This window comes from Pteropus vampyrus, unplaced genomic scaffold, assembly GCF_000151845.1.
Source record: "Pteropus vampyrus isolate Shadow unplaced genomic scaffold, Pvam_2.0 Scaffold702, whole genome shotgun sequence".
NCBI classification, from domain to species: Eukaryota; Metazoa; Chordata; class Mammalia; order Chiroptera; family Pteropodidae; genus Pteropus; species Pteropus vampyrus.
The window spans coordinates 290,662-317,129 of NW_011889483.1; the positions used below are offsets into that span (position 1 = coordinate 290,662).

At 35.2% G+C, this 26,468-nt stretch overlaps 1 protein-coding gene and 1 pseudogene across 2 annotated transcripts in view; one reads left to right on the forward strand and one right to left on the reverse strand.

The window, feature by feature from the left end:
* UBE2V2 (ubiquitin conjugating enzyme E2 V2) overlaps window positions 1–19,638 on the reverse strand; it is a 28,267-nt gene extending 8,629 nt beyond the window's left edge. Inside the window, exons 1-3 of one of the 2 annotated variants that reach the window (XM_011385361.2) lie at window positions 19,519–19,638; window positions 5,040–5,188; window positions 259–384 (exon numbers count right to left, since the gene is read on the reverse strand). In XM_011385361.2, the coding sequence (XP_011383663.1) occupies window positions 259–384; window positions 5,040–5,188; window positions 19,519–19,534 (291 nt within the window). In that variant the 5' untranslated portion in view covers window positions 19,535–19,638. The remainder of the gene's footprint in view (window positions 1–258; window positions 385–5,039; window positions 5,189–19,518) is intronic. The other variant, XM_011385362.2, reaches the window with a different exon arrangement.
* Window positions 9,895–10,013, forward strand: LOC111733942 (annotated as a pseudogene).
* Window positions 19,639–26,468: the final 6,830 nt, after the last annotated feature.

Below are 26,468 nucleotides of genomic sequence, written 5' to 3' on the forward strand. Positions count from 1 at the left end.
TCATCTTTTTACCAAATAAGGACTCAATGAAATATCACTGCTGAAGCAATTAATAAAATCCTAAGAGAAGTATTACTATCACATCTATACAGGCTGGTACATAAAGGTTTTTAAGGATAGGTTGATTTATAAAAGAATAAACACATAATATAAACTTCTTTAGACTTTCAGCTAAACAAAGGTCCTTTTCTCTTTAACCTTCTCCTGACTATATATTATAGGTTATATAATTTTAAAAAAATGACTACGTTAACTTACCATTCCACTGGAATTATTTATTCCATTCATATTAATTTTGGTTACAAATCTAACTGATGGAGGAGCTTCTGGGTATTTAGGTCCACATTCTACTTTCAGGCTATATATTCTGTTTTCATAATTTGTCTGGAAGGCAAAAAAATAATAATATTCAAGTGCTAATAAAGAGGAAAAGTACAATGTGAATGTACTGGATGTTACTGTATGTGATCAAGAATTTACTTTTCTAAGTATGGTTCGAAAAAAATGCAGCAAGCATACTTAAAAAATTTTATAAAATAATGCTACAGTCATATCAAAATGATCATAACTTGCTTTTTGTGATACAAACAATGCCTATAACAAATTAAAATGAAAAAGCAAACCACTTAAATTCAGATTTTACTAAAAAGTTCACATTGTTGGGGGAGGGACTACTTGATTACCATGCATACATAAAGGGTCCCGTTTGTCCAGGATAATTCTGTTTATTCCTATTGTTCCAGTATTAATATTAATAGAGCTTCTTTTCATTCTCAAAAAGGTCTGATTGAACAATACATTATATGGTTACTCCACTTATATGGCAATCAACTCCTAGCAAAAGGGAAAACACTATATTATACCAATTTACAGTAATAAAAGTATTATTTCATGCTCTTATTAGTTATATTTACATTACTTCATTAATTTTGTGGCTCATTAAATTCTATTATCTGAATTCAGAGATAAAACAGTAACCTTTATGTTCCATATCATTTTAAAATAAGGTTTCTTAATAGAGAAGGTTAACATTACCATATTATAAAAAGCCATTTCAAAGCTACCACACTTAACGCTTCTAGATTATTCAGGGCTTATTTTCATATGTATAATTAACTCTTCTTTGTTCTTATGGCTTTGTTCACTTGGTTAACTAACTGATATACAATTAAAACAAGAAAGTAAAAAATAAATGAAAGGGACAAATGTAATGCCTGTTGGTTTCTATAATAAGCCTGGGGTCAGCTAACCATCCGTCTACAGCAGCGGTCCCCAATCTTTTTGGCACCAGAGACGAGAGCTCCTATGAGAATCTAATGCCTGATGATCTGAGGTGGGGCTGACGCGGTGATGCTAGCGCTGGGATGCAGCTGCAAATACAGATGAAGCTTTGCTTGCACGTCGCTTACCTCCTGCTGTGCGGCCCAGTTTTTAACAAGTCACAGACTGATATCAGTCCGCAGACTGGGGATTGAGGAATCCTGGTCTACAGATTTCATTTACCAAAACTGATCCACAGCTTCCTTTCCCTTAAGTAAGAATTACTCCCAAGTAGAGATCAGATCTAGGATATTAAACTACTGTAGTTTAAAATGTACACAACGATCTTGTATAGACGTTAAATATTTAGATATTAAAAAAAAAAAACCTGCTGTATAAAACTCATCCAAGCTTAAGGGCAAACATTTTCAATAATATGTCCAGCACTTTTGATATGCATAAAAAGGACTAAAATCAGACAGATCTCAAGGAAATCATTGATTCTGTGGTTCTCCAATCTGGACACACATCGGCCTCTCTAGAAAACTTGGATTTAATAAAAATAATAACAGCAATAATAACAACAAGACCCCGAGGAATTCCATAATGTTAAAGATACTCAAAGTATGAGGAAATAACTAGAACTTTCATATTTTGCTGCGTGTCAAAAATGGTAAAACCATTTTGTAAACAATTTGGCATTTTCTTATAAATATAAGTAAACATACACCTACCCTATGAGTTAGAAATTCATTTGTAGGCGTTTTACCCAAGAGAAATGGAAACAAACATATGATCACAAAAAGACTTGTAAAGAATGCTCATAGCAGCTTTATCTGTAATAGCCAGTAAGTAGATAAAATCCAAATGCCTATGAACAGGAGAACTGAGATACACATTACGGTATATCCACACAGTCAATACTACTCAGTAATAAAAAAGAAACACTACTACTACATGGAACAACAAAGACGAATCTCTGAGACATTACGCTGAGTCAAAAGGAGCAGACTGGTAAGTGTATGTGCATGATTCCATGTATACAAACTTCTACAACAGCTAAAACTACTCGAGGGTGCACGAAGTAGTGGTTGCGGCGGGAATAGGAATGGGATGGAGAATAGGGAACTTTCTGGGGTGACGGCTATGTTCTTGTACTTCAGTAAGGGTGTGGGTAACAGTACATTTGTCAAAACTCATGGTAAGATCTATACATTTCACTCTATGTAAATTACTCAATTTTTTTAAAGGTTAAAAAACCCTAAGCTAGCCTATTCAGCGCTTAAACATCATCCTAACTTTTGACGCCTTGCATTAATTTTTCTTCTCACCTCTAAATTTTAAATTAATAGCCCAGTCTTTCTATTATCTAACAAAAGATTAAAATAAAATAGAAAACAGAGTAGTAAAAGGAACTAGTATTTACTAAGTATATACTATAGCCAGGTACTCTCCTATTGTCTAATTGTTAATTCAATTCTCAAAACTTCTAAAGATAGGTATACCTCCATTTAGATATAAGGACACTTATAAGGAAAAGTAACTAAATCTCTAATGCTAAAATATACTGCTTCAGAAAATTTCACAAACAAACATACATGGAAAAACAAAATTGCTAATCATATAAATACAAAATGATATAAGAATAACACAAAAAAACCCAGCAATCTTAATCAGTAACAAATAAAAAAAAAAAACAGTTAACCAAGTAATAGTATGATAATGTAACAATTTTCCTATTACACTGGCTAGATGTGGATACCTATGCTGGGGACAAAATTAGTCTAAATATGACACCTTCTAAAGAGAAAACAACTAAGGTGAGACACCAACCCCGGCAGGTTTTATTAAATGGCAAATGAATGAGTACTGTGACCACTCACCTTCACCCAGTCCCATTTGCCTCAGTGAGGGAGATAACTGGAGAGAAGTTACAGAGCAGAAAATCATTGAGTGGTGAACAGTCTGACTCAGAAAGAATACTGTGCCTTTGCAAGGTTCTCCCCTCCTGCCTCTTCCTGGCACCAAAAAAAAGTAAAAGAATGCTCCAAGACCACCACTCATAGAAAGCAGAGGATCCATTAGAAGAGAAGGCTGGTATGGGAGTCTATGGCAGCAGCCGGTCTATGTCCCCCTTACCCAGCCAGTCCTACCCTCCCCACAAGCCAGAACAGATTTTGCACCCCACTGGGCACAGCCTAGAGATGGGAGCTTCATGCAGTTCAGTGACACCAGTAAAGGAAGCCAGCCCGGAGGAGTCCCGCCGGTGACCACAACTGTGTGAGAAATCAAGTGGGAGCTGCTCTTCTACATTTAGGTACTGTACTATGAAACGGCCCACAAGAATCATTGAAGAACTCAGATACAAGCTCCAACACGTTCTTAAAGTTTAAAGTCAACTGGAGGTAGTGGCTAGAAAATAAACAAATTTAAATAACTTCAAATTTATACTCCACTGAGTTCAGACTGTCATGTGTTCAAAGTACTCACAAGTAAGAATGTTCATAAGCACCTTTTTTTTACTAAACAGACCATGGTAATAATGTTCACAGGCAGTGAAAATCAAGGTTTTCATTATAAATATCAAGTTATAAAGCACAACAAAAATTCTAACCATAAATATTGTTTCTTTCCTCAAATGTCTTATGGAAAAATCAGAGCAGGGTGAGGGTGGTAGAGTTTGTTAGTTTAGTAATGTACACAAATTTTGCAAGGAAATACCAGAAAATATAAAACATACATTAATTTATTCTTTAAATAATAAATTTAAAATTCTTTAACATTGCTAATTACCTGATCCATTTTTCTTTTGCAATAATCAACAGGAAATCTGAACTCTACCAAACAGGAAAACAGGTGAAATGTTTTCTCACAAGGTGGAAAACAGTATGCAAACCAAAGACTAAAAAAACCTTCAAAGGTGTGTTCTTTCCAGCAAGTCAAACATAATACATAGTTCAAAGACTCAGTGCAGGGAGTGCAGTAAATGGAAACTCTGAATAAGGAATGAAATGTAAAAAAGAAAAAATCCCAATTTGAAAAAATTTGAGTAAAAATAAAACTTCGTAAACTTGAGAAAGACCCAAGAATAAAACACAACGGCCATGTTGCCAGCAATACTAGAAAATATGCAAGACTCACAGCCTTCTCATATTTTATAGATGAAGAAACTGAGGCCTATAACATTTACATGGTAAGTCAAACATCAGAGAGCAAATAGCAATGTGCACTTAATAGGAATGAATTTAGAAACCCTTGGTTACACATAGTGGGTTAGTAATATGTAAAATAGACTGTTTGCTCTTCCCAAATATCCCCTCCATATCTTCACCTTTTCTCCTCTCTATCTGGAATGTTCTCCATCCCCATTACCACCTTCTGAAATCCTACCAGTCAGTTCTTTAAGGCTCATTCCAATGGCAACTTCTTCCACTGTTTAGCCTTCCTCAATTATTCCAGCTAGAAGAAACATATTCTAAAGACCCGTAGTGAACTTTCTCTGACGTATGTAGAATCTGTCATTTGTATTTATTTTGTCTTCTCTACTAAACAGCAAACACCTTGATGGCAATGACCATATCAATCTTTTCCCCCCAAAACTCCAGAAAATGACGTATACCCTGCACACAGGAAGCATCAATAAAAGTATATAAAACAAATAAAAAAGGGAGTAATTGTTTCAGTTAGAAGTTATGATAATTATTTTAATATCATTAAAATGCTTACTCTAAAGTTAAGATAAATATTAATAGAAAAAATATATAATTTATAGCACTGACCCTTGGTGGCCCAATAATCATGCCTGTCCACCTTGTAAGTGTCATATCTTCATCATCTTCAAGGCCCCAGCTAACCGTACCATCGCCTACTCCTTTTTGTCCTTCTTCAAGTTCTTCCAACAAGCGAAAATTACGAGGAACTTTAACTCCTATACAAAAGAATGTCAATGTAAATGTAAAAAGCTCATAATTGTAAGAGCTACACATAGTCAAAATCACTTTTTCAAAATTAACCTTTATGAAATTACTTCACCAAAGGACAATATTGCCTCTAAAAAACATACTACTCAGAAAATGCAGAATCTAATAACCTCTCAAAATAAAAATGCTAAAGAAAGCACCGTACCAAACATTAACAACAGTACAGAACATGTATATAAATTCCTAATTATCAATTTTATACTGACATATGTCAATCATTAGGGAGTCATTGAAGTGAATAGTTGAGATGTCTGTTCCTAGCCAAGATACATCAAAAAAAATTAAAAAATAAAAAAAGGTGGGGAATATGGAAATGAAAAATAATTAAGTATAAATTTAAAAAGCCTAAAAAATCAAAATAAAATGTTTCAACTGAAAAAAAAAAAAAATACTACATCAAATAAATGGGCATGACCAGAAAGTTCAAAGTTCAATTTCATTAACATTTTTAAAGAACAGAATTAGGGTCATCCTTTAAATGCACTACAAAGTACTATTTTCTAGAATGCTAAAGCAGCCCCACCCATAGTCCCCAGTCAGTCTCTTTTCTGTTCTCATCTCTAAGCTATGGGGCCATACCTCTCCCATGTCAGCACCAGCGCATAATCATTAATCTCACTTGAGGAGTTGCTTGATTTGAAAACAAATTTCCTTATAAATATATCAATATCCTAGGACACACCCTTCACCCCTTTGCCCAAACTCTAGCAAATAAATATTACACAATCCATAAACCTTTCTCACACTTCTACTTCTCTATCTCTTAACTTCATCCCTCTTTATTTCTAAAATCTTACCACAGATATCTTTCTCCGACTAGAATCTCCTAACCTTTCAGTTTCCCACTCCCTCATTCTCACTAAACCTAGTTGGTCTTTGCCATCAATTTGATCTCTAATCTCTGGAATCAAGCCATGATTCTTCCAACTTATCACAACCTTTCACTAGGATTACTGGCCTGGCCTCTCAAAAAAATGGACCCTGTGGTCTTCCCTGTTCACAATAGCATCTAACATGAAACATCCTCTAACCCCACTGAACAAGTACTGCAAGTCCTGAAAAAGTAAATGCCATCCTTTCTTTGGCTCTGGCAGGAGCACTTGCTCGCACACTCTTATTCTCTCATGCACATACATACACGCAATTATGAGGCACAGGAAAGAAGTGTCATCTCCTTTAAAGTGATTGTCATTTTGCATAACTTCTGTTGCTGAAAACCAAAACATCTCTTTCACTTACTAATTCAGAGTAACCTTTCTGGACATGTAATGGAAATCCAATATGTGTTATAACCTAAAGCAGAAACACTATTCACATTATATGCTGTTTTATAAAAAAAAAAAAAAGACTGAAAATCTTGAGCCACAGAAATACAGAGCTGTAATAAATCACAAAAACAAGAGTAGTCATTATTACAACTACTGTGATTATTAATAAACATTTGTTGCCATACACTGTATGCTATTTTAAATAAATTATCCCTTTTAATACTAAAAGCATCCATTTTACAGTTGAGACTGACGTTTAAAGAAGTTATGTCACCTACCAGTTTCTAGAATGAAGTCACTCTTTTAACCATTAAGTTATGTAGTACTACAAGTTACACAGGCAGCATATCCTGGCTCAGATCTAGGAGTCAGACTGCCCAGGTCCAGATCCTAGTTCTACTGCCTACTTGACATGTGACCCACAGCAGTTTCATCATCTGTAAAAGTGAGAATAACAATAGTTCCTACCTCACAGAATCATTTAAACAAGGTAATCCACCTGAAACAATAAATGTTGGTTATGATCACTTTAGTCTCTATATTAAGTAGAATTATATAAAACTTCGAATTACTTCCATCTAAGTTGTGTGAAAATGAAAGTTTTTTGTACAACACCTGGAAATTTTATCCTAAGCTATAAGTCTGTATTCATATAACATTGGGACATCTGCTATTTTCCTATAGCTGTACAGTTACATCTCCACAATATAAAGCTATTGAATTGCTTTTTAATGTTAAACGAACTTGATTACCCTTACCATTATGAAATTATTCCCCAAGAATAATTCTAAATTGTGTTGAATTTTGTTGTCTCCTTTTTATAACCAATTCAGTAAGGTGATCTTTATGAGCATCCAAAACTACAAAGTAAACAATGTCTAACTAATGTTTCTCTTTACATAAGTGCCATAAAAGTGATAAACCTAGTAGTCACTGCTAAACTTTTCATCATCTCTATATAGCATTTTGGGAAAACAGTTCTAAGATTAATGGATCAATTATTGGCAATGCTAACATTTAAAAGGTTATAGCAGGTTTTGTTCTTAAAGTATAAGACTTAAAATAAAAAGCAAATACAAAATGAGCTATATTTTCAAATTCAGGACTAGAGCATTCTGGTTTTTATTTCAACCAATTGCTAATGCCTGTGTGAAGAGAACAAGCCATGAGATGGGGATGTTGCTCCACAAAAGTTGCAGTGTATACATTAGCTGCCCACTAGATCTCTTGTATCTATGAGACTTTTTCTATAGTTCTGCTTGTCCTTTTTATATGTGTATATATGTGTTATTTTTTAATACGTTTAAATATTTTAATCCCTTTAGTCTTGGATCTTCATTTTAAGAAAAAAAAAAATAGCCCCTTTCTAGCTGTAATTCTTTAAATGTTGTCAATTTTTTAAGTCCAGAAAAACCTCAGAGATCATCCAGTCCAAAACCTCATACTTTAGAGGATAGAAAATTATCACCAAGAAAAGTCAGGTGATAACCCTAAAGTCACTTAACTACTAGTTGGTTGCCTAGGCCAAGTAAAAAACTCAAGTCACCTACTTGCTACTAATTTAGTCTCCTCTTTACATTACAATGAACCTCTACTAACCAAAAATAATTCATATGCAAAACTATGAATGCAAACAACCTTGAAAACATGCTTCCAGTTTTTAGTCTCAAGGATATCAACATTCCTAATCATTTGCCTTTGATTCCCAGTATACCAAAAATAAAGGCATAAAGATTGCCAAATAAATACTAGAATAAGTTTTACCATGCTGTTTATTAGAAACAGGGATTTACCAATTTTAACTCAAATTTTTACTTTGCAAGTTATAGGGAAAAAAAGCATAAATAAGACCTAAAATAGTAATAAATCTGTCAATCTATCCACACAAACATGAGAAACAATAGTAAAGCAAATTACTATCAGTTTGCAACTAATCAACTAAATTAAGACAGCCCTGAACACTAAAAAAAAAAAGTATGAGACGTATAACGTTTTGAAGAGGGCAGTGCAGATTTCAATTTCAGCTAATGATAACAGTCTGGCAGGTACAGAACCCAATAAATTCGGAAATAATTATGGTTAATATTTTAGTGTACTCATTTTATTTTCCATACATAGTAATATATGGTTTCTGTTTTTCTCCAAAATGAGATCATATGACTCATAATTGTTACTTCCCTTTTTTCCTGCTTATGAACATATTTCTATGTCAAACACAATCAAGTACCATTTTAAAATGCTCTCAGGGAAAATTAGCCTTGTTCAGAGACAGGGGTAGGGAGACTTCACTGTACACTCTTTCGCACTTTTTGACCAGATGAATCATCACCTACTCAAAAATTAAAGGAAAACAAACGCCTGTAGGAATGGAATAAATTTTCCGTCTTACTTGCTTTCCAATCCTACTTTAGCTCGTCCTCATCAAAATGCAGGTTGGCTATAAGTTCCTTTCCCCTCACCCCACTGCCCAGAGTGTCTGAAGAGCTAAAGAAGAGAGTGTCTGGGGCACATGAACAGTGGGATGACTGGCCCTTCCAGGTTCACATCCAGCTTATGGGATGGCCAGGCTGCTTACCTGCCCCCTGCAGAGTTCTCTCAGGCACATGGCTTTGTCACTTCAACAAACCTAAGGGGTCATGTTATTAAGATGGAACTCATGAAAAGTCCCACCTATAATTTTAGTTCTCTGGTTCCTGCCCTACTCTGGAAATACTGAGTTCCTCTCAAATCTCCAACAAGAAGACTTGTCTAAAAATAACATATTTATTGAGCAGCTCCTATATGCAGACATTTGCTATAAGCTATACAGGCAAAAGTATTTCATTGAATCTCAGCTTATAACCTGTTATCATTTCACAAGGTAAGAAAATTAAGGGTTAAATTATTAGGTTGAACCTTATGAATGAAACTGCCATCTATCTGAATACAGGAAAAATCTTTTGAGGTATGACTAGCAGATAATATCCACATTTCACAAAGACCAAGATCATGGCAAACTAATAGCTGAGTCAAAACTAAAATTTCCCAACCTAGATTCAACACTCTGTTACTGAATACTGCATCTCGAAATCCAGGGGAAAAAAATAAGGCAGACTACAAAATATGTACAACTTAAAACACAGTATATATTTTTCAAAAAATACCTGTTGAAATTTGCTATATAAATAAAAACACTGTAAAGAAAGTTTTAAAATTTCAGTCCCAGAAATAGGGACTCGCCTTCTGGTTTTGCAGTGCTTAAAATTATGTTAACGAGAAGCATTTATACAAGTTCTCTGAGTAATAGTTTCTGATTTTTCAAAAATTTAATACCAAAAAAATTTTTTGGTTTTAATATTCTTATCTTCCTAAATTCCTGATTCTTATCTTCCTAAAAAAAATTATGAGTCTATGGCCATGCCACCCTGAACATGCCTGATTCCATCTGATATCGGAAGCTAAGCAGGGTCGGGCCTGGTTAGTACTTAGATGGGACACCGCCTAGGAAGACTGGGCACTATAGGCGTTAAAAAAAAAAAAATACACACACACACACACACACACGCATGCACACATGAAAACATCACCACGTAGAGGAACACACATTAAGCAGAAAAGTCTTGGGCAACCATATTTGCCATCCATTCACTTTTATAGTAATTCATTCCTTCACTCAATAAATATTTGATGACTACTAGATGCAACTGCTGTGCTAGGCACTTAATACCAGGACTAGAACCTTTGCCTTCAAGAAGTTTACAATCTATAAGAGGAGGGCAATTAAAGAGACATCACAATACAATGTGAAAGTATTATGGGAACGCCTAGAAAATAGAACCCCAAAAGAAGAGACAAGAAGGTCACTCTGAAGAAGAAATTCTCCAGATAAACCTAAAGGAAAGAAACCATTCAAGTGAAGAGTGGGTGAAAATATGTAAAATGTCAGTGGAGAAATTACAAAACATAATTTATGAACATAAAAAGCTGAATAAATAGAGCAATCTGGCTACATGAGAAACTGCAAAAATTTCTCCTCAAATTAATCTACAGATTCTTTCAATTTAAACTGAAATTCCAATAGCATTGTTCCTGGAATTTGACTAATATTCTTATGGAAGACCCAAGAGCCAAGAGTTTGGAGAAAATTTTTAAAGAAAAAGAAAACACAGCAGATACTTTTCCTATTAAGACTTCATCATCTGCCAAAGAAATTAAAACAATGTGAAATTAATGCAGGAACTGACCAATAAAAAAGAAAAGCTGCAAAATAGATATATGCATATATGAAAACAGAAATCCGGATTAAAGGAGACCTGACAACCAAATGCTAACTTGAATCATGTATCAGGGAAAAAAAAAAAAATAGTAGTATTTTGCTTTAAAGGACATTAGTTGGAAAATTGGCTGAATTTGAATAGGGCCTATAGATAAAAGTCTGTATCAATGTTAATTTCCTAATTTTGATAATTATATTGTTGTAATGTAAGAGAATGTCCTGATTTTCAGTAAATACACAGTGAAGTATTTAGGAGAGGATAGACATTTAATTCTCAAATGGTTCAGAAAAAAATATTGTTTCTGTGTGGAGGGAGGAGAACAGGGAAAGAAAGCACACATACAAGCACATGCAAAAACATTAAATATTAACATCTGATGAATCTGGGTGAAGGTATATAGGAATTCTTTGTACTGCTTATTTTCTGTAAATCAAAAATTAATTCAAAAGAAAAAAAATAGAAAAAGAATGCACTGTTTAGTTAATGGTATTACAACATTTTATCCATATTGAAAAATAAAATTAGATCCCTATCTCATAGTATACATAGCAATCAATTCTAGGCAGATTAAATGCCTAAATGTGAAGGACTGGTATAACTACTTTTGTGAGGAAACTGATAATAATTACAGAGATCCACATAAGGCTAGACAAACTCATGTTGAGTGCTCACAGGAAGGCAGGAACAAGAATGCTCACTAAACATTACTCCTAATAGTAAAATTTTAGAAACAACCTACGTATAACATACTGTAATCAATGACAGAATACCATTGTAATTAAAATTAGAGCTATCAATGATAGCTCTAAAATTAGAGCTATCAATCAATGCTAAAAATTTTAAAACATGCTGTTTAATGAGTGTAGAGTTTGAGTTTTGTAAGTTTAAAAAATGAGATTGATTACACAACAGTGCAGATATACTTAATTAACATTACTGCACTGTACAGTTAAAGGCATTTAACACAGCAAATGTTATGTTATCTACACTTAACCACAATTAAAAAGAAAAAACAAAAAAAGTTTAACATTCATGTATTACATAAGGACATTTCAGTCAATGACAGACTGCATATATGATAGTGATCCCATAAGATTACAATTAAGCTGAAAAAATCCTAACCTCTAGGGAAGTCATAGCCATTGTACCATCACAGTGTAATGAATTACTCGCTCATATGTGGTGATGCTGGTTTAAACAAACACACTGCACTGCCAGTTATATAAAAAAAAAAAAACAGCACATAAAATTACAGTAGTAGGCTATACCACCTAGATTTGTATCCTATACGATGTCTGCACAACAAAATTGCTTAATGCATTTCTCACAACCATTTCTCACAACGTATCCCCATCATTAAGTGGTGCATGACTGTTTATAAAAAGACCTTTACACTGCTAATGAGTATATACACTTGTAGCAAGTATAAAGATGTCTGTGGAATACACACTAAAAGCAGGATAGTGATCACCTCTGGGCAAAGAGAAAGGGGCCTAGTGCTTGGAAAGGTTTGGGTAATGTTTTATTTCTTCGAAAACAACCTGAAGCAAGAATAATTTATTAGAATTTGAGAGAGCTGGGTATGTGTATTCGTACTTTTTTCTGGTGTTTAAAGTCTTTCATTTCAAAAGAAAAGGGTAACACTACACAAAAAAAGAGAGACAATAGCAAGCAAGGACTATTTGGGAACAGCAGAGTACAAATGAGGAAAGAGCCAAAAATTGCCTGAAGGCATGGCTCAACATAGGAAGGGCAAGCGCTTACAAATTCAGACTTTACTTGCATCAATGAGGATTCAGGAAGGAGTTTTAAGTATAAATATCATGGATTAGGCAGGAAGATGTTAGAATAATATCAGTAGTTATGAAAGACCAATCAGGAAGACGATCAGGGAAGAAATGTTAAGTGCCTCAAGTAAGAAAAGTGTGATTCATTTATTTTAATTCTGTGATTTTATTTATTTATTTCCAATTAACCAAAATTAAACGTCTACTACCACCTAGGAACTATGCTAGGCCAGTAGGATCTAGCACTGATAGTCACAGTCCTAGCCTTCATGGAGCTTACAGTTTAACATGGAAGCTTACAGTTTAACAGAAATCAAAGTATGAGAAGTATTAAGATAAAAAAAAAGGAAACACAACATTTTCAAATAGTACTAGTTTTGCTCTACCGCAAAACTAGCCAGATGACTCTGGGCAAACAGTGTTTTCTTTTTATATTTTGCATACTTGGATTTAGTGGGACTAAATTACTTCAGTGATGGACGACCTTTTGTCCACTTCAGCATATCTCATTGGCCAACACGTAAGAGTCTAGTATAGGAGGGAGATCTAGTGTACTAGAGAGAAATCAAAAAAGGCAGCAGAAAGAAAAAATCCTTGTCTCTGCCCCAATCTCTATCACTTATTCTCTGGTTCAGAATCTCTGCCAAACCACATTATTTCTAAAGCTCCTTCCAGATTGAGGATTCTTAAATTACATGAAAGCAAGTTATCACAGACAGAATTTTAAACATAACCTACCTATATGATACCTAAAATGCCTTTTGAATCAAAGATTAAATGCAGGTCTGGTGTTGTGAAATTCATATTGTTTTACTTCTTTAAAAGTCATGATTCTTTTATATATTAACTCTCAATCAAAATAGTGAAGAATTATATTCTGTACTAGATTAAAGATGACCAGATATTCTTTGTTATTCCTCCCACCGAGAGGTGGAATTTAATTTTCCTCCCCATTTAACTTTCCTTCATTCCATTTGGACACTGATTCAGACATGACCCTAACCTAAGAAGTTAAAAAAAATCAAAGAAAGGCAAAATAAATATAAGGTATAAAATTTTCAAGTTGATTTTTAAACAATTAAAACCCTATAATATCAATAACCAGTTCCACTTAACATGCAGTAAATGGGTGTGTGTGTGTGTGTGTGTGTGTATAATATATATCTCACAAGTAGTAAAGAGACAATATACATTTCATAGATATGAAATGCAACTGCTAATTCTACAAGAAAATAAACCAAACAAGAAAAATATGCAAGCTAAAAGAATTATGAAAATTAAAATTAAAAACATGCTAAACACAAGGTAGGTAGATCTATGGAAAAATTATATTTTATTATAATTATATAATATTATACATCATTATACATCAATGGAAATTACGTGGTGCTGCAGAGGTAATGACAAATACACAAAAAAATTTTAAATATTCATATGCTTTGACTTAAAATTCCACTGTATGAAATTTGCCCTCAAGAACAAAACACAAGTGGTATAGACTGCCTCCAGAGCCAATTGTGAATAATTCTCCCCCCATTTCTAGGCACATGCCGTCATCACCACCCTCCTCTCAAGAGTTATTTCCCCTACCCTTGAATCTGGGCTGGGCTTGCCCCTTGTTTTGATAAAATGTGGTAAAAGTGATGTTGTGGTGCGGCTCTGAGACTAGCCTTTTCAGAGGCCTGATAGAAGTCAACCACCATATAACATCTGCCCATTCTGATACTACCAGGATGTAAGGGAGTCCAACAGGCCACCAGAGTGACCTGAAGGAATAAAACCAATGCACCCAATCAACAGGCCCAAACCATCATCAGGTGAAGTGAGACCAGTTGAACCCTAAACTCCAAATCATGATTAAGAACAAATCATTGTTTGAAGCCATTAAGTGTTGAGGTGATTTGATACACAACAATAGATAATTGAAGGGGAGAAGAGTAGGTGGAAAACTAATCTGGACAAAAATATTTAGCAGTGTAAAAACTTAAAGAAGCTAATTGGCATATGTTCAGGTGAACTACATCACATATTTAAAACATTATATAAAGTCATTTTAAAGTACATGAATTATATTTACTGTGTATAAATGAAAAAAAACTTAACAACACATACACATTGACCATACTTATCGAAAGCTTTCAAAGTTACATTAGTATGGATCCAAAAACAACCTACAACTGATGCTTTAAACTCACTGGACTTTTTTACCTTATAAAGTTATTAATGGCAGAATATTTTCAAATAATAACTAAGAAAAGTCTTCCAAAAGTAAATGAAGTCACATTCTGTGATCACTTTACTGCCCTCTATTCTGGACCATATGGACTTGCTCCCTTCCAGGCACCATCAGTGGAATTTCTAGCTGAATTCCTGTCATCTAAATACTCAATCAGTAAAGGAACAAATCTGACTGAATCGATCATTAATCTCTATCACAGTTTATTCAAAAAAATCTTGTCCCATAATCCTAAATAGGCCCATAACCCCCAGTGGCTGTTTCAAAAACAAGTTACGACCCTATTGTAAATACCATTAGCAGGAATGATGTTAAAAATGTCAAGACTACACAATTACTCATATCAAGGCATATGATTTACATTTTAAAAACTTTAAAATCGAATTACTTCAGATAGTGTGAAAGTACACAAACATTAATTATTAAAAATATATTTATATAATTCACAGAAAATAAAATTAATCTTTCTGCTTAAATGAAGGTTTAGCAGGTATAGCAATTTTAACTTTTTTCTCTAAAATATTTGAAAAAATTTCATGAGATTAAAAATTATTTCACCAGAATACATTTGCTTAAATTTATAACAATTGCTTAATATTCGATTATTAAATGAGAACATGTTAATGTGTCTGTAGAACCCAGTATTTTATAATCTAGTATATATTCATCTCACTGAGTTCTTTTTAACAGATTTCTAAATATTGTCTTTCATCAAATCTAAGATGGCATCAACTATACGACCAGTATTTTAAAAAATTAAAAAACACTATCAATTAAACTATACCCATTTCAGATATAAATTGTGTCAGAATTGATGAAATATGGTAGGTAAAAATATATGTGAAAAAATTCAAAACAAACATTGTACATCTAAAGCATCTGTATTACACCTTCAAACATAGGTGGAATATTCTTGAGATTAGAGGATTTGCAAAGTACCTCAATCCTGTGGTATGGGGGATCCATCATGTACAGGAGAATATGAATCATGTTACTGGTACTCTTTAGGTTACAATCGAAACCACTCTGTCCCTTAAAATTCTACAACTATATGAATAACTCATTCAGAAATCTATGTGCTATATATTCACTCAGCGAGATGTGGAAATAAACAGCTTAGTGTTTATTTAATGAGCATATTTGAACATAAAGTATTCTTTTAGTATTGCTTAACTTCAGAAAATTAAAAACAAAATTTATGAGTAAAACATTATACAAAGGGGGAAAGCCAGATTTTACTCGTTATTTTTCTCATTAAATATATAGAAACAATATTATAAGAAAATGAATACGACACAAGAGTCACTCAATAAGCACTTGGTAAATTTATGGCAAATGTTACTTTCAGTCTTTCAATATTGGCAGACCAGTCAGTCCTGTAGCCAGTTTTGCTTATTCTGAACACCAAAAAAAAAAAAAAAATGCTTTCCCCAAGGTCTTACACTCCAGTGGAATAAAGACAACCATATAAGCAGACACATTCAAATACAATGCAATAAGTTGTTGCAAAGATTTTGCTTTGCAGAAGATTTTGCTGGATACACTAAAGATATCTCACTGATCAAGGGAGAATATAGAAGTTACTTAACATTCTCCAGAAGAAAAGCTAAAAATGTTTATTTCAGAACTAAGAAGAGATAATTCCCTTAGAATAAACTAGGGAGTGGAGGAAAGTTAGGTAATCCACAATATACTCTGGTTCCTCTCTAGTATGACTTTCTAAGTAAAATGAGGAATGGCATACACTCTAACAGCGGTCTCCAACCTTTTGGCAGCAGGGACGGGTGCTCCTATGAGAATGTAATGCCTGATGATGCGAGGTGGAGCTGAGGCAGTGATGCTAGCGCTGGGGAGTGGCTGCAAATACAGATGAAGCTTTACCTGCTTACCACTGTTCACCTCCTGCTGTGTAGCCTGGTTCCTAACAGGCCACAGATTGGGGACCCCTGCTCTAGAAGATGTGAGGTCTTCTGACAGAGAACACTTAAATGAATATAACTGATCTCTGAGTCTAGGAAGCTGCAGTTAGCTTCCAAAGTCAGAATACCACATTAAACAAAACAAGTAAATATTCTTCCAAATCACTGCTTGTAAGGTAAACACTTCAGAAAATTAAAGACTTTTCAATAATTGATATATTTCCACTCAGGAAATAACTACTTACATCAATACGGTTGAGTAAACCAAAACTGGTTTGGGTAACAGATGACACCAGAATGAATAACTTACAGTACAAGCTATGCATTGTTTGTACTTTTTGATAACATTCCAGTCACTAGACTGAAAAATCTATAATTACAGTACTTACAAAGAATAATTTACTTGAAGTATACCTGATATCTGGCTATATAACTTTTCTTAATGTAAGATTAAACCTCACATCTGGCAAGGTGCTTAGACTCCTACTCCTCTGTCATAATGGTAATCATGTAAAATAATCCTAACCAAATCAATTAGAACTTACATTATGTTGACATGTTTTTAAAACAAAAAGCCAGCCAGATGATAAAGTACATACCAAAAGCCAGACTTTGCATCCTAATAAAGCAGAAAACTGGACTTAATCAAAATTTAAAACTTTTACATTTCAAAGGACACCACTAAGAAAATGAAAAAGCCTATAGAATGGGAGAAAATACTTGCAAACCATTTATCTGATAAAGGACATGCATCTAGCATACATGAAGAATTCTTATCACTCAAAAATAAATAGAAACCCCCCATTAAGAAATGAACAAAGAATCTGAATAGACATTTTTCCAAATAAGACATACAGATGACCAATAAGCACATGAAAAGATGCTCAAAATCATCAGTCACCAGGAAAATGCAAACCAAAACCACAACAAAATACCGTGTCGCACCCACTAGGATAGCTAGAAAATTCAAGCAATAAGTGTTTCTGAGGATGTGGAATAATCACAGGAATACAAAACAGCTTCCCCTTGGAAAACAGTCCAGTACAAACAATTAAACATTGTTACCATATAACCCAGCAATTCCACTCCTAGGTACATACCCGGAAAAATGAAAACATGTCCATCTAAAAACTTGTACACAAATGTTTATAGCATTATTCATAATAACCAAAAGGTAGAAACAACCAAATCAACAGGTAAATGGAGAAATAAAATGTGATATATATAAATAAGATATTCAGAGCCATAAAAAGGGATGAAGTATTGATACATGCCACAACATGGATAAACCCTAAAAACATTATACTAAGTGAAAGAAGCCAGACACGCTTAATAATAGTTCCCCACGCTAAAAAGACCACATAATGTATACAATCCCATTCATGTGAAAATCTAGAAACTATAGAGACAGAAAGATTAGTGGTTGCCAGGGGTGGGAGATATGTTAATAATCTATTGGCAACTTCTTTACAATTTATATTTCACTTTCTAAAATAACTAAACATGGTTAACAAAAGTATCTACCATTAATATCATCTAATATTTGGTCTTTTCAAAATATTTTCACTCTATGTTAGAAAAAATCATGTTTAAACAAAGCGATCCACAAAATGAAAACTATCATATTAAAATGCACCATCATACCACTAAATTTTCAATAACCTGTAGGTACAAAGAACAACTCTTAAAAAGAAATGGCCCCATTCATAAGCACACTCAATTTCAAATAGCAAGTAAAGTTGTAACACTTAAACGTCACTTTTTAAATAATCTTTGCTTTGTTGGCTGACCCCAAATATACTGAAATAGTTCCCCACGCTAAAATCGTTAGACCTTGACACATGTAAATAATAAATGAGATTTAAAAGGCACACGTTTTCATTAAAATGTAGACTATATTCTGAAATATTACAAGTACCAATCAATATACACAGAAGTATTCCATTTTAGCACATACAGATTTGAAATTTCGTTTTATTATGCAATGGCATGAAATATTGTCATACTGTTCTATAACCCGGTTTCAAAAGATCATACGCATTAACATTTTTAACAGGTAAAACTTAACATTGTTAACATTTTTTAAATGGTCAAATTCCTAAAACCTCAGCGTTAAAACTTTATTTCAAAGCCTGTGCTCACAGGAAACCACTGTATTCAGTAAAACAGAAAAGTTGAACAGCTTATCTAAGTAACCACTTTTTGTTCAATTAGCTTTCATCTTGTTCTGACGTTTATTGTTCGCACTGCAGTTTTTCACTTAAACGAAAAAAAGATAACACGAATTCAATCAGGTAAGGATGGTCACCTCTATATTCTTTTTATTACTAAAAGCAACGGTCCTCTTCTCTTAAGCCCTATCCTCCTCCACCCAAATCAAGAAGCGTCCAGACGCGGACCGCCCCCACCAACTCGACCCAGGAAACTTCGGAACCTGACCCCCAAACCCCGAATACCCATGGTCGACACCGCCCACCATGGGACTCGCTCTTCCCGCCCACACAGCCTTCCGCTCAACACTCGGACAGGCACCCGCCCGACCCTGCGTCAGCGCCGGCGTCACCCCGCCCCCAGCCCGCGAGCGCGCGGCCGACGCGCGAGCACGACTCGCCGCCCCCGACGGCCGCCCAAGGCCCTCGTGCCGGTCACACCCAGACCATCCGCGGCCACGGGCTTTGTTCCGCAAGGAGTCCGGCGTTTGAGAAGGCGCACTCCGGCTTCACCCACACGGTCAACCCCTGGCTGCCGGCAGCAGGCAGAGGGTCAGAGTCAAGTCAGAGGGGGAAAGCCCACAGCCCGGCCGGGAACCGACCTGTGGAGACCGCCATCTTCTCCTGCAGCCGACGCAGCCGTCTGCACGCACGGCGACGCCTGCGTCACTTCCGGGAACGCGCTGGCCAGCCTGCCTTTGCAACTTTATCTCGTAACTGTGAACTCCGCCCACGGCAGCGGGTTCTTCAGCTACCTGGGGAAGGGGTATGGTTCTTGGCCTCTGCGTGGGCAGCTTCCTAGACTCCACAATTCAAAACAAAACGTTAAAGAAAAAGTTTATAGGGCGGGTCGGAAGACAGAGTTGAGTCAATTACCATAGTGTAGGGCAAAAGACAAAGTGAAAATATTTAAAAGGCATGTGCAGTGGGACTGAGATCAATACTGCAGCCGCGTGTGCCACGAGCGTTTACGTAGTGAGTGCTATAAGGAGAAAAACTGCGCTGGTTTTCAAACCTTTAGGGCGCTTTAGAAAAAATAAATATGTGTGTATAACATCTATAACAGCGTTTTACATTGATTAAATATTGAAATAATATTTCGCTATATTAAGGTACGTTATTAAAAACCATAGCAAAATGTGGCATTGACAAAGCTGTGTTGAAAATGTTTTAAAAGGCTTGTGCAAAATATTTCAGGAAGCCCTAAGAATTAAGTCAACTTATATTTTACTCGAACTATGCATAATAGTGAAACGATTAAAATCTGTGTTAAATCATTTCAAAGAGTATAAAGTTTCTAAGCAATTAGGAAGAATTATGTCATTCAAAAAGCAAAGATTTTTACATCCTTAGTTTTCACACAAGCAACACAATAGAAATGTTGCCATCCAGTATTTTGTAACTATTGTTTAGATCATTTTAAAGAGTTAGAGCAAAACTGATAATTGCCTGCAAGCAAATTCTCAATGAATTAAGAAAATGGTCCAGTGAATAGCAGTTTTGCAGCTTATTTTATACATTAGAATCAAAGTGGGAGACCTAAGAAGTTCATGAAATCCATTAGTGGTAAGTAGGTTAAGGGAGTGGGAGAAAGCAAAGCAGGGCAATCTCTGGGATTAGATACAAAGTGAAATGAAGAGACACGTATTTCTTTTACATTGGTAGGTACAGGATAGTTAATATTAACAACACATAGAGATATTATGTAGGGGGACAAGGTAACAATGAGAGGTTCTGTGGCGGTGTTCTCTGGTGTGGGGAAGGGATTACTTTGACATTCCAAGGGTATGTTATCTTAGAAGCAGAAAGACAACAGACAAGCTTACTTGCAGTAAAGATGGACCGATCTCAAGAAAGCTATAGGCCTAGGATGTGGCTACCCACTATGAGCTGCTTTAGTTAGGAATTTTTATATTCAGATCATCCTATGTGGCTAATTGTGGTCTCCTGAGTTTGTAGGGCCTACCATGTGAGCCTCCCCTGAGCTCAGATTTGATATGTGGCCTCTTTTTTCATCTACAGTATCGTAGCTCTCAATAGCTGCTTCATACATATAGCAGCTATTTTATAAGAAATAAAACTAAACCTCGATTTTAATGACTTTCCTAAGAGCACATCTATCAATAGTTACAACAGAGCTGAGATTTAAAATTCTGACTCCGAAGTCAATGCTCTTCATTACTGGTTTTCTTCACAATCCTGGGCCTAAGAGTAGATGTTGATGATACTTTAGTGGTACTCACCAGCCTGAAACTAACTTTTAGTGGTAATTGTTATGCAAGGAGCAGAGGCTGGAAGATCCTATTCTTAATTTCTGAATCTGCTGGAGTGTCAGCTACTTTTTCTTCCCAGATGGCCAAGCTATATCCTCTAATATGAAGTGACACAATATAGAATTCTTTTAATGTTTGTTCATTCTCTGTGATAGGCAGCCTCTAAGATGGCTCCTGGGACTTATGCAGAAACATGGCAGAGTGAAAGACGTCCCTAGATCTCTCACCTTGAAACAACAATAAGCTGAACATCTAAAACTCAACAAAAAAAACACGCACGTCTGAGCATGGGACCTGCGCATAAGAGCTACCATAGGTCAGAACCCATGGACTAGGAAAAATAAAGACGCTGCCTCTCACAGCCTCTGGAGCTCCCTGCAGGGGAAGGAGAGGGGAGAAGGAGCTGTGAGTTCATGAGGCCAGTTCCCTGATGGATCACACCAGGAGCAGCTGTAAGATCCACTTGGCTAGCTGGCTACAGGGCCCAGTCATCAGCGCAGAAAGCAGAGAAGTGGCTGGCAGAGAAACAACAGTTGATTTTTATCGATCGCGGTTGCAAAACCTAGGCTGGGCCGCAGCCCCCAACCCACACCCAGAGAGCCCCTCCCCCATATCCTCTGAGACCAAACACCTTGGAGCCCCAGGGGAATCTGAGCAAACACTGCTGAGACCATCCCCGACACTGACAGGCACTGAAACTGAGGGTACCAAGCATGGTTAAATATCTACAAGAAACTTTCTGAGAAAGGCATTTTAAGCCTTTATATAAAGCAGGGATCCAAGAGGCTTAGACGTCACCTACTGGAAACCAAAAGAAAAGGGCTTTTTTTACAACAGGCTAAAAAGAGACCTTTATATAATAAATCGTTCTGTAAAAGCAGCAAAATACACTTCCATAAATGCCCAGGTAGAGAAATAGTCCATTAAATATGATTAACCAAGGTAACAAGGCATCTCAGAAATCAAGAGAAAAATCTCCAGAAAAGAAGCTTACAGGCATAGAAATATGCGACTTAAATGACAGAGACTTCAGGATCGTACTTCTGGAAAAACTCAATGTGTTCCAAAACGAGTCATATCAACAACTTCAGGAATTAAAAAAAACTATATGAGCAGAGCAAGGAGATTGAAACCCTCAAAAAGAACCAAATAGAACTTCTAGAGATGAAGAACACACTGCAAGAGATGAAAAATGAAATAGCAAGCTTGAGAAATAGAGTCAACCAAATGGAGGAAAGGATCAGTGATTTCGAAGACAGAAATCTAGAAATGAATCAGAAGGAAGAAGAGAAAAACTGAAGAATGAAAAATAATGAAAGAGAAATTCAAGAACTAGTTGATACCATCAGAAGAGGAAACATAAGAATAATGGGCATTACCAAAGGTGAGGAAAAGGAGTAGGGACTAGAAAACATTTTCAGACAAATAGTGGATGAGAATTTCCCAAATCTAAGGAATGAGCTGGAGCTTGGAATGCAAGAAGTCAACAGAATATACAATTATCTCAACCTAAAAAGGCCTTCACTAAGACACTTAATATTAAAGTTATCAAAAATCAATGAAAAAGAATTCTCAAGACAGCTAGGGAGAAAAAAAAACTAACTTATAAAGGTAAACCCATTAGATTATCCTCAGACTTCTCAGCGCAAACCTTAAAAACCAGAAAGGAATGGAATCAAATATTTAAACTAGTAAGTGAAAGGAAATACGAGCCTAGAATAATGTATCCAGCTAAGCTCTCCTTTAGATATGAAGGAGAAATTAAGATTTTTCCAGACATACAAAAGCTAAGAGAATTCTCCACTACGAGGCCTGCACTATAAGAAATACGGAAACAAATGAAAAAACAAAATACATAATTAGGAGTAAGGCAACTAGCAGGCAAATAGAAGCAGAGGAGTGCAATCTTTACTAAGACTATGGCATTATAAGCTTAAATAATAATAAGAATTGTTATAACAAGATAGTAATGAACGTTCAGCATACGTAGGAACAAATTGAGATGACGACTGAAAAGGGGGGGATACAAAGATCCATATTCATAAAGGAAAATGGAGATAAGGCACAAGCATAAGAAAATGGGCAACTATATATATAACTATCCTTTTCACATTCATAATGGTAACCACACACCAAAGATTCAGAGCTGAAGTATAGAACATAAAACAAGAAGAACCAGAGTCAAAACCCAAAAAAGCCAACCAAAATAAAGAAAACAGAAACACAAGGACAAGGAAGCAATGGAAACACCAAGCTAACAGAAAGCAAAAGCTAAAATGGCTATAAGAAGACCTCATATTTCAATAATCACCCGAAACGTAAATGGACTAAACTCACCAATGAAAAGGCATAGCATTGCAGAATGGATCAAAAAACAAAACCCAACCATATGCTGCCTCTAGGAAACACATCTCAGCTCCAAAGACAAATATAGACTCAAAGTGAAAGGGTGGAAAATGATATTTCAAGCAAATGGCATTCAGAAGAATGTGGGAGTAGCAGTACTAATATGAGACAAAATAGACTTCAAAATAAAAAAGGTAAAGAAAGATACTGAAGGACACTTCATAATAATAAAGGGAATCATGCGTCAAGAAGACATAACACTTATTACTATCTATGCTCCCAATCAGGGAGCCCCGAAATATGTAAAGCAATTACAGAACTAAAGGGAGAAAGAGACCAAAAAAGACCCCGAAATATGTAAAGCAATTACAGAACTAAAGTGAGAAAGAGACCTACTACTATCGTAGTAGGGGGCCTAAATACCCCACTGTCAGGTATGGATAGATCATCCAAACAGAAAATCAATAAGGAAATAAAATCTGTAAATGACACATTAGACCAACTAGAGATAATTGACATATACAGAGCCTTCCATCCCAAAACAACTGCTTATACATTCTTCTCTAGTGCACATGGAACATTCTCAAGAATCGACCACATACTGGGTCACAGAAATATCCTCAACAAATATGAGGGTTGAAATCATACCAACCATATTCTCTGATCATAATGCTTTGAAACTAGAGATCAACCACAAAAGGAAATCAGGAAGAACCACAAATACATGGAGATCAAACAACATGCTACTGAAGAATGACTGGGCCACAGAAGAAATAAAAAAGAGAGATCAAGAGATACATAGAAGTGAATGATAATGATAGTACAACGTATCAAAACTTTTGGGACATGACAAAAATGGTCATAAGAGGAAAGTTCATTTCATTACAGGCCTACCTCCAAAAACAAGAATGAGCCCATATAAACAACCTAGCGCTTCATCTTAAGAAAACTAGAAAAGGAAGAATAAATGAGGCCTAAAGTCAGCTGAAAGAAAGAAATCGTCAAAATTAGAGCAGAAATAACTGAAATTGAAAACATACAAAAAAAATAGAAAAAATAAATACAAGGAGCTGATTCTTTGAGAAGGCTAATAAAATTGACAAACCCCTGGCTAGACTCAAAAAGAAAAAAGAGAAATGGCACAAATAAACAATATTAGGGGTGAAAGAAGAGAAATTACACCAGATATGGCAGAAATACAAAGCATGACACGAGAATATTATCAAAAGTATATATCACCAAATTTAATAGCCTTGAAGAAATGGACCAGTACTTAGAAAGATACAATCTTCCTAGACTGAATCAAGAAGATCTGGAATATCTAAATAGACCAATCAGCAGTATGGAAGTTGAAACAATCATCAAAAACCTACCAAAAAGTCAAAGTCCAAGACCAGATGGCTTCACCAGTGAATTCTACCAAACATTCAAAGAAGATTGAATACCTATTCTCAAACTGTTCCAGAAAATCAAAGAAGAGGAAATTCTTCTCAACTCATTTTATGAGGCCAATATTACTCTATACCAAAACCTGGTAAAGATAACACAAAAAAAGAAAACTACAGACCAATATCTCTCAGGAACAGATGCAAAAATCCTAAATAAGATACTAGCGAACCGAATATAGTAACATATTAAAAAGATTATACACCACAATCAGAGGGCTTTATCCCAGAGGGATGGTTCGACATATGCAAATTGATTAATGTGATACACCGCATAAACAAATTTAAAAATAAGAATCATATGATCATATCAATAGATGCAGAAAAAGCCTTTGACAAGATACAACATCTTTTTATGATCAAAACACTTAACAAAATCAGTATAGAAGGAAAGTACCTTAACATAATAAAGGCCACCTATGACAAACCCTCAGCCAACATTGTACTTAATGGTAAAAAACTAAAAACCTTCCTTCTAAGATCAGTAACAAGACAAGTCTGTCCACTATCGCCACTGTTATTCAATATAACATTAGAAGTCCTAGTGAGTGTGGTCAGTCAAGAGAAAGATATAAAAAGCATCCAAATAGGAAACGAAGAAGTAAAACTGTCACTATTTGTGGATGACATGATTCTCTAGATAGAAATACAATAAAGTCTCTGGATACAAAATCAATGTTCAAAAATCCATTGTGTTCCTATACTTGAATAATAAAGCATCAGAAGAAGTGGAAAAAATAATTCCTTTTGCACTTGCAACAAAAAGAATGAAAAACCTAGGAATAAATTTAACGAAACATGAAGGACCTATATAATAATAATTACAAAACCCTATTAAAAGAAATCGAAGAAGATACAAGAAAATGAAAAGATATTCTGTCTTCTTAGATTGGAAGACTCAACATAATTAAAATGACCATATTACCTAAAGCATTATACAGATTTAATGCAATCCCCATCAAAATCCCATCGGCATTTTTTAAAGATATAGAAATCAAAAATCATCAGATTTGCATGAAAGCACAAAAGACTCTGAACTGCCAAAGCCATCCTGAGAAAAAAAGAGTGAGGCTGGAGGCATCATCACTCTGCCTGACTTCAAAGTATACTATAAAGCGACAGTAATCAAAACGGCATGGTATTGGCAGTAAAACAGACACACAGACCAGTGGAACAGAATGAAGAGTCCAGAAGTAAACCCATATTTATATGGGCAAATGATTTTTGACAAAAAAGCCAAAAACATATAGTGGAGAAAGGAAAGCCTCTTCAATAAATGGTGCTGGAAAAATTTGAAGGGCGCTGGCAAAAGAATGAAACTAGACTGTTGTCTATCACCACACACCAAAATTAACTCAAAATGGATTAAGGACCTGCATATTAGACCGGAATTAATAAAATGCATAGAAGAAAACATAGGAACTAAACTCAAGGACCTTGGACTTAAAGAGAATTTTGTGAATTTGACCTCAAAGGCAAGGGAAGTAA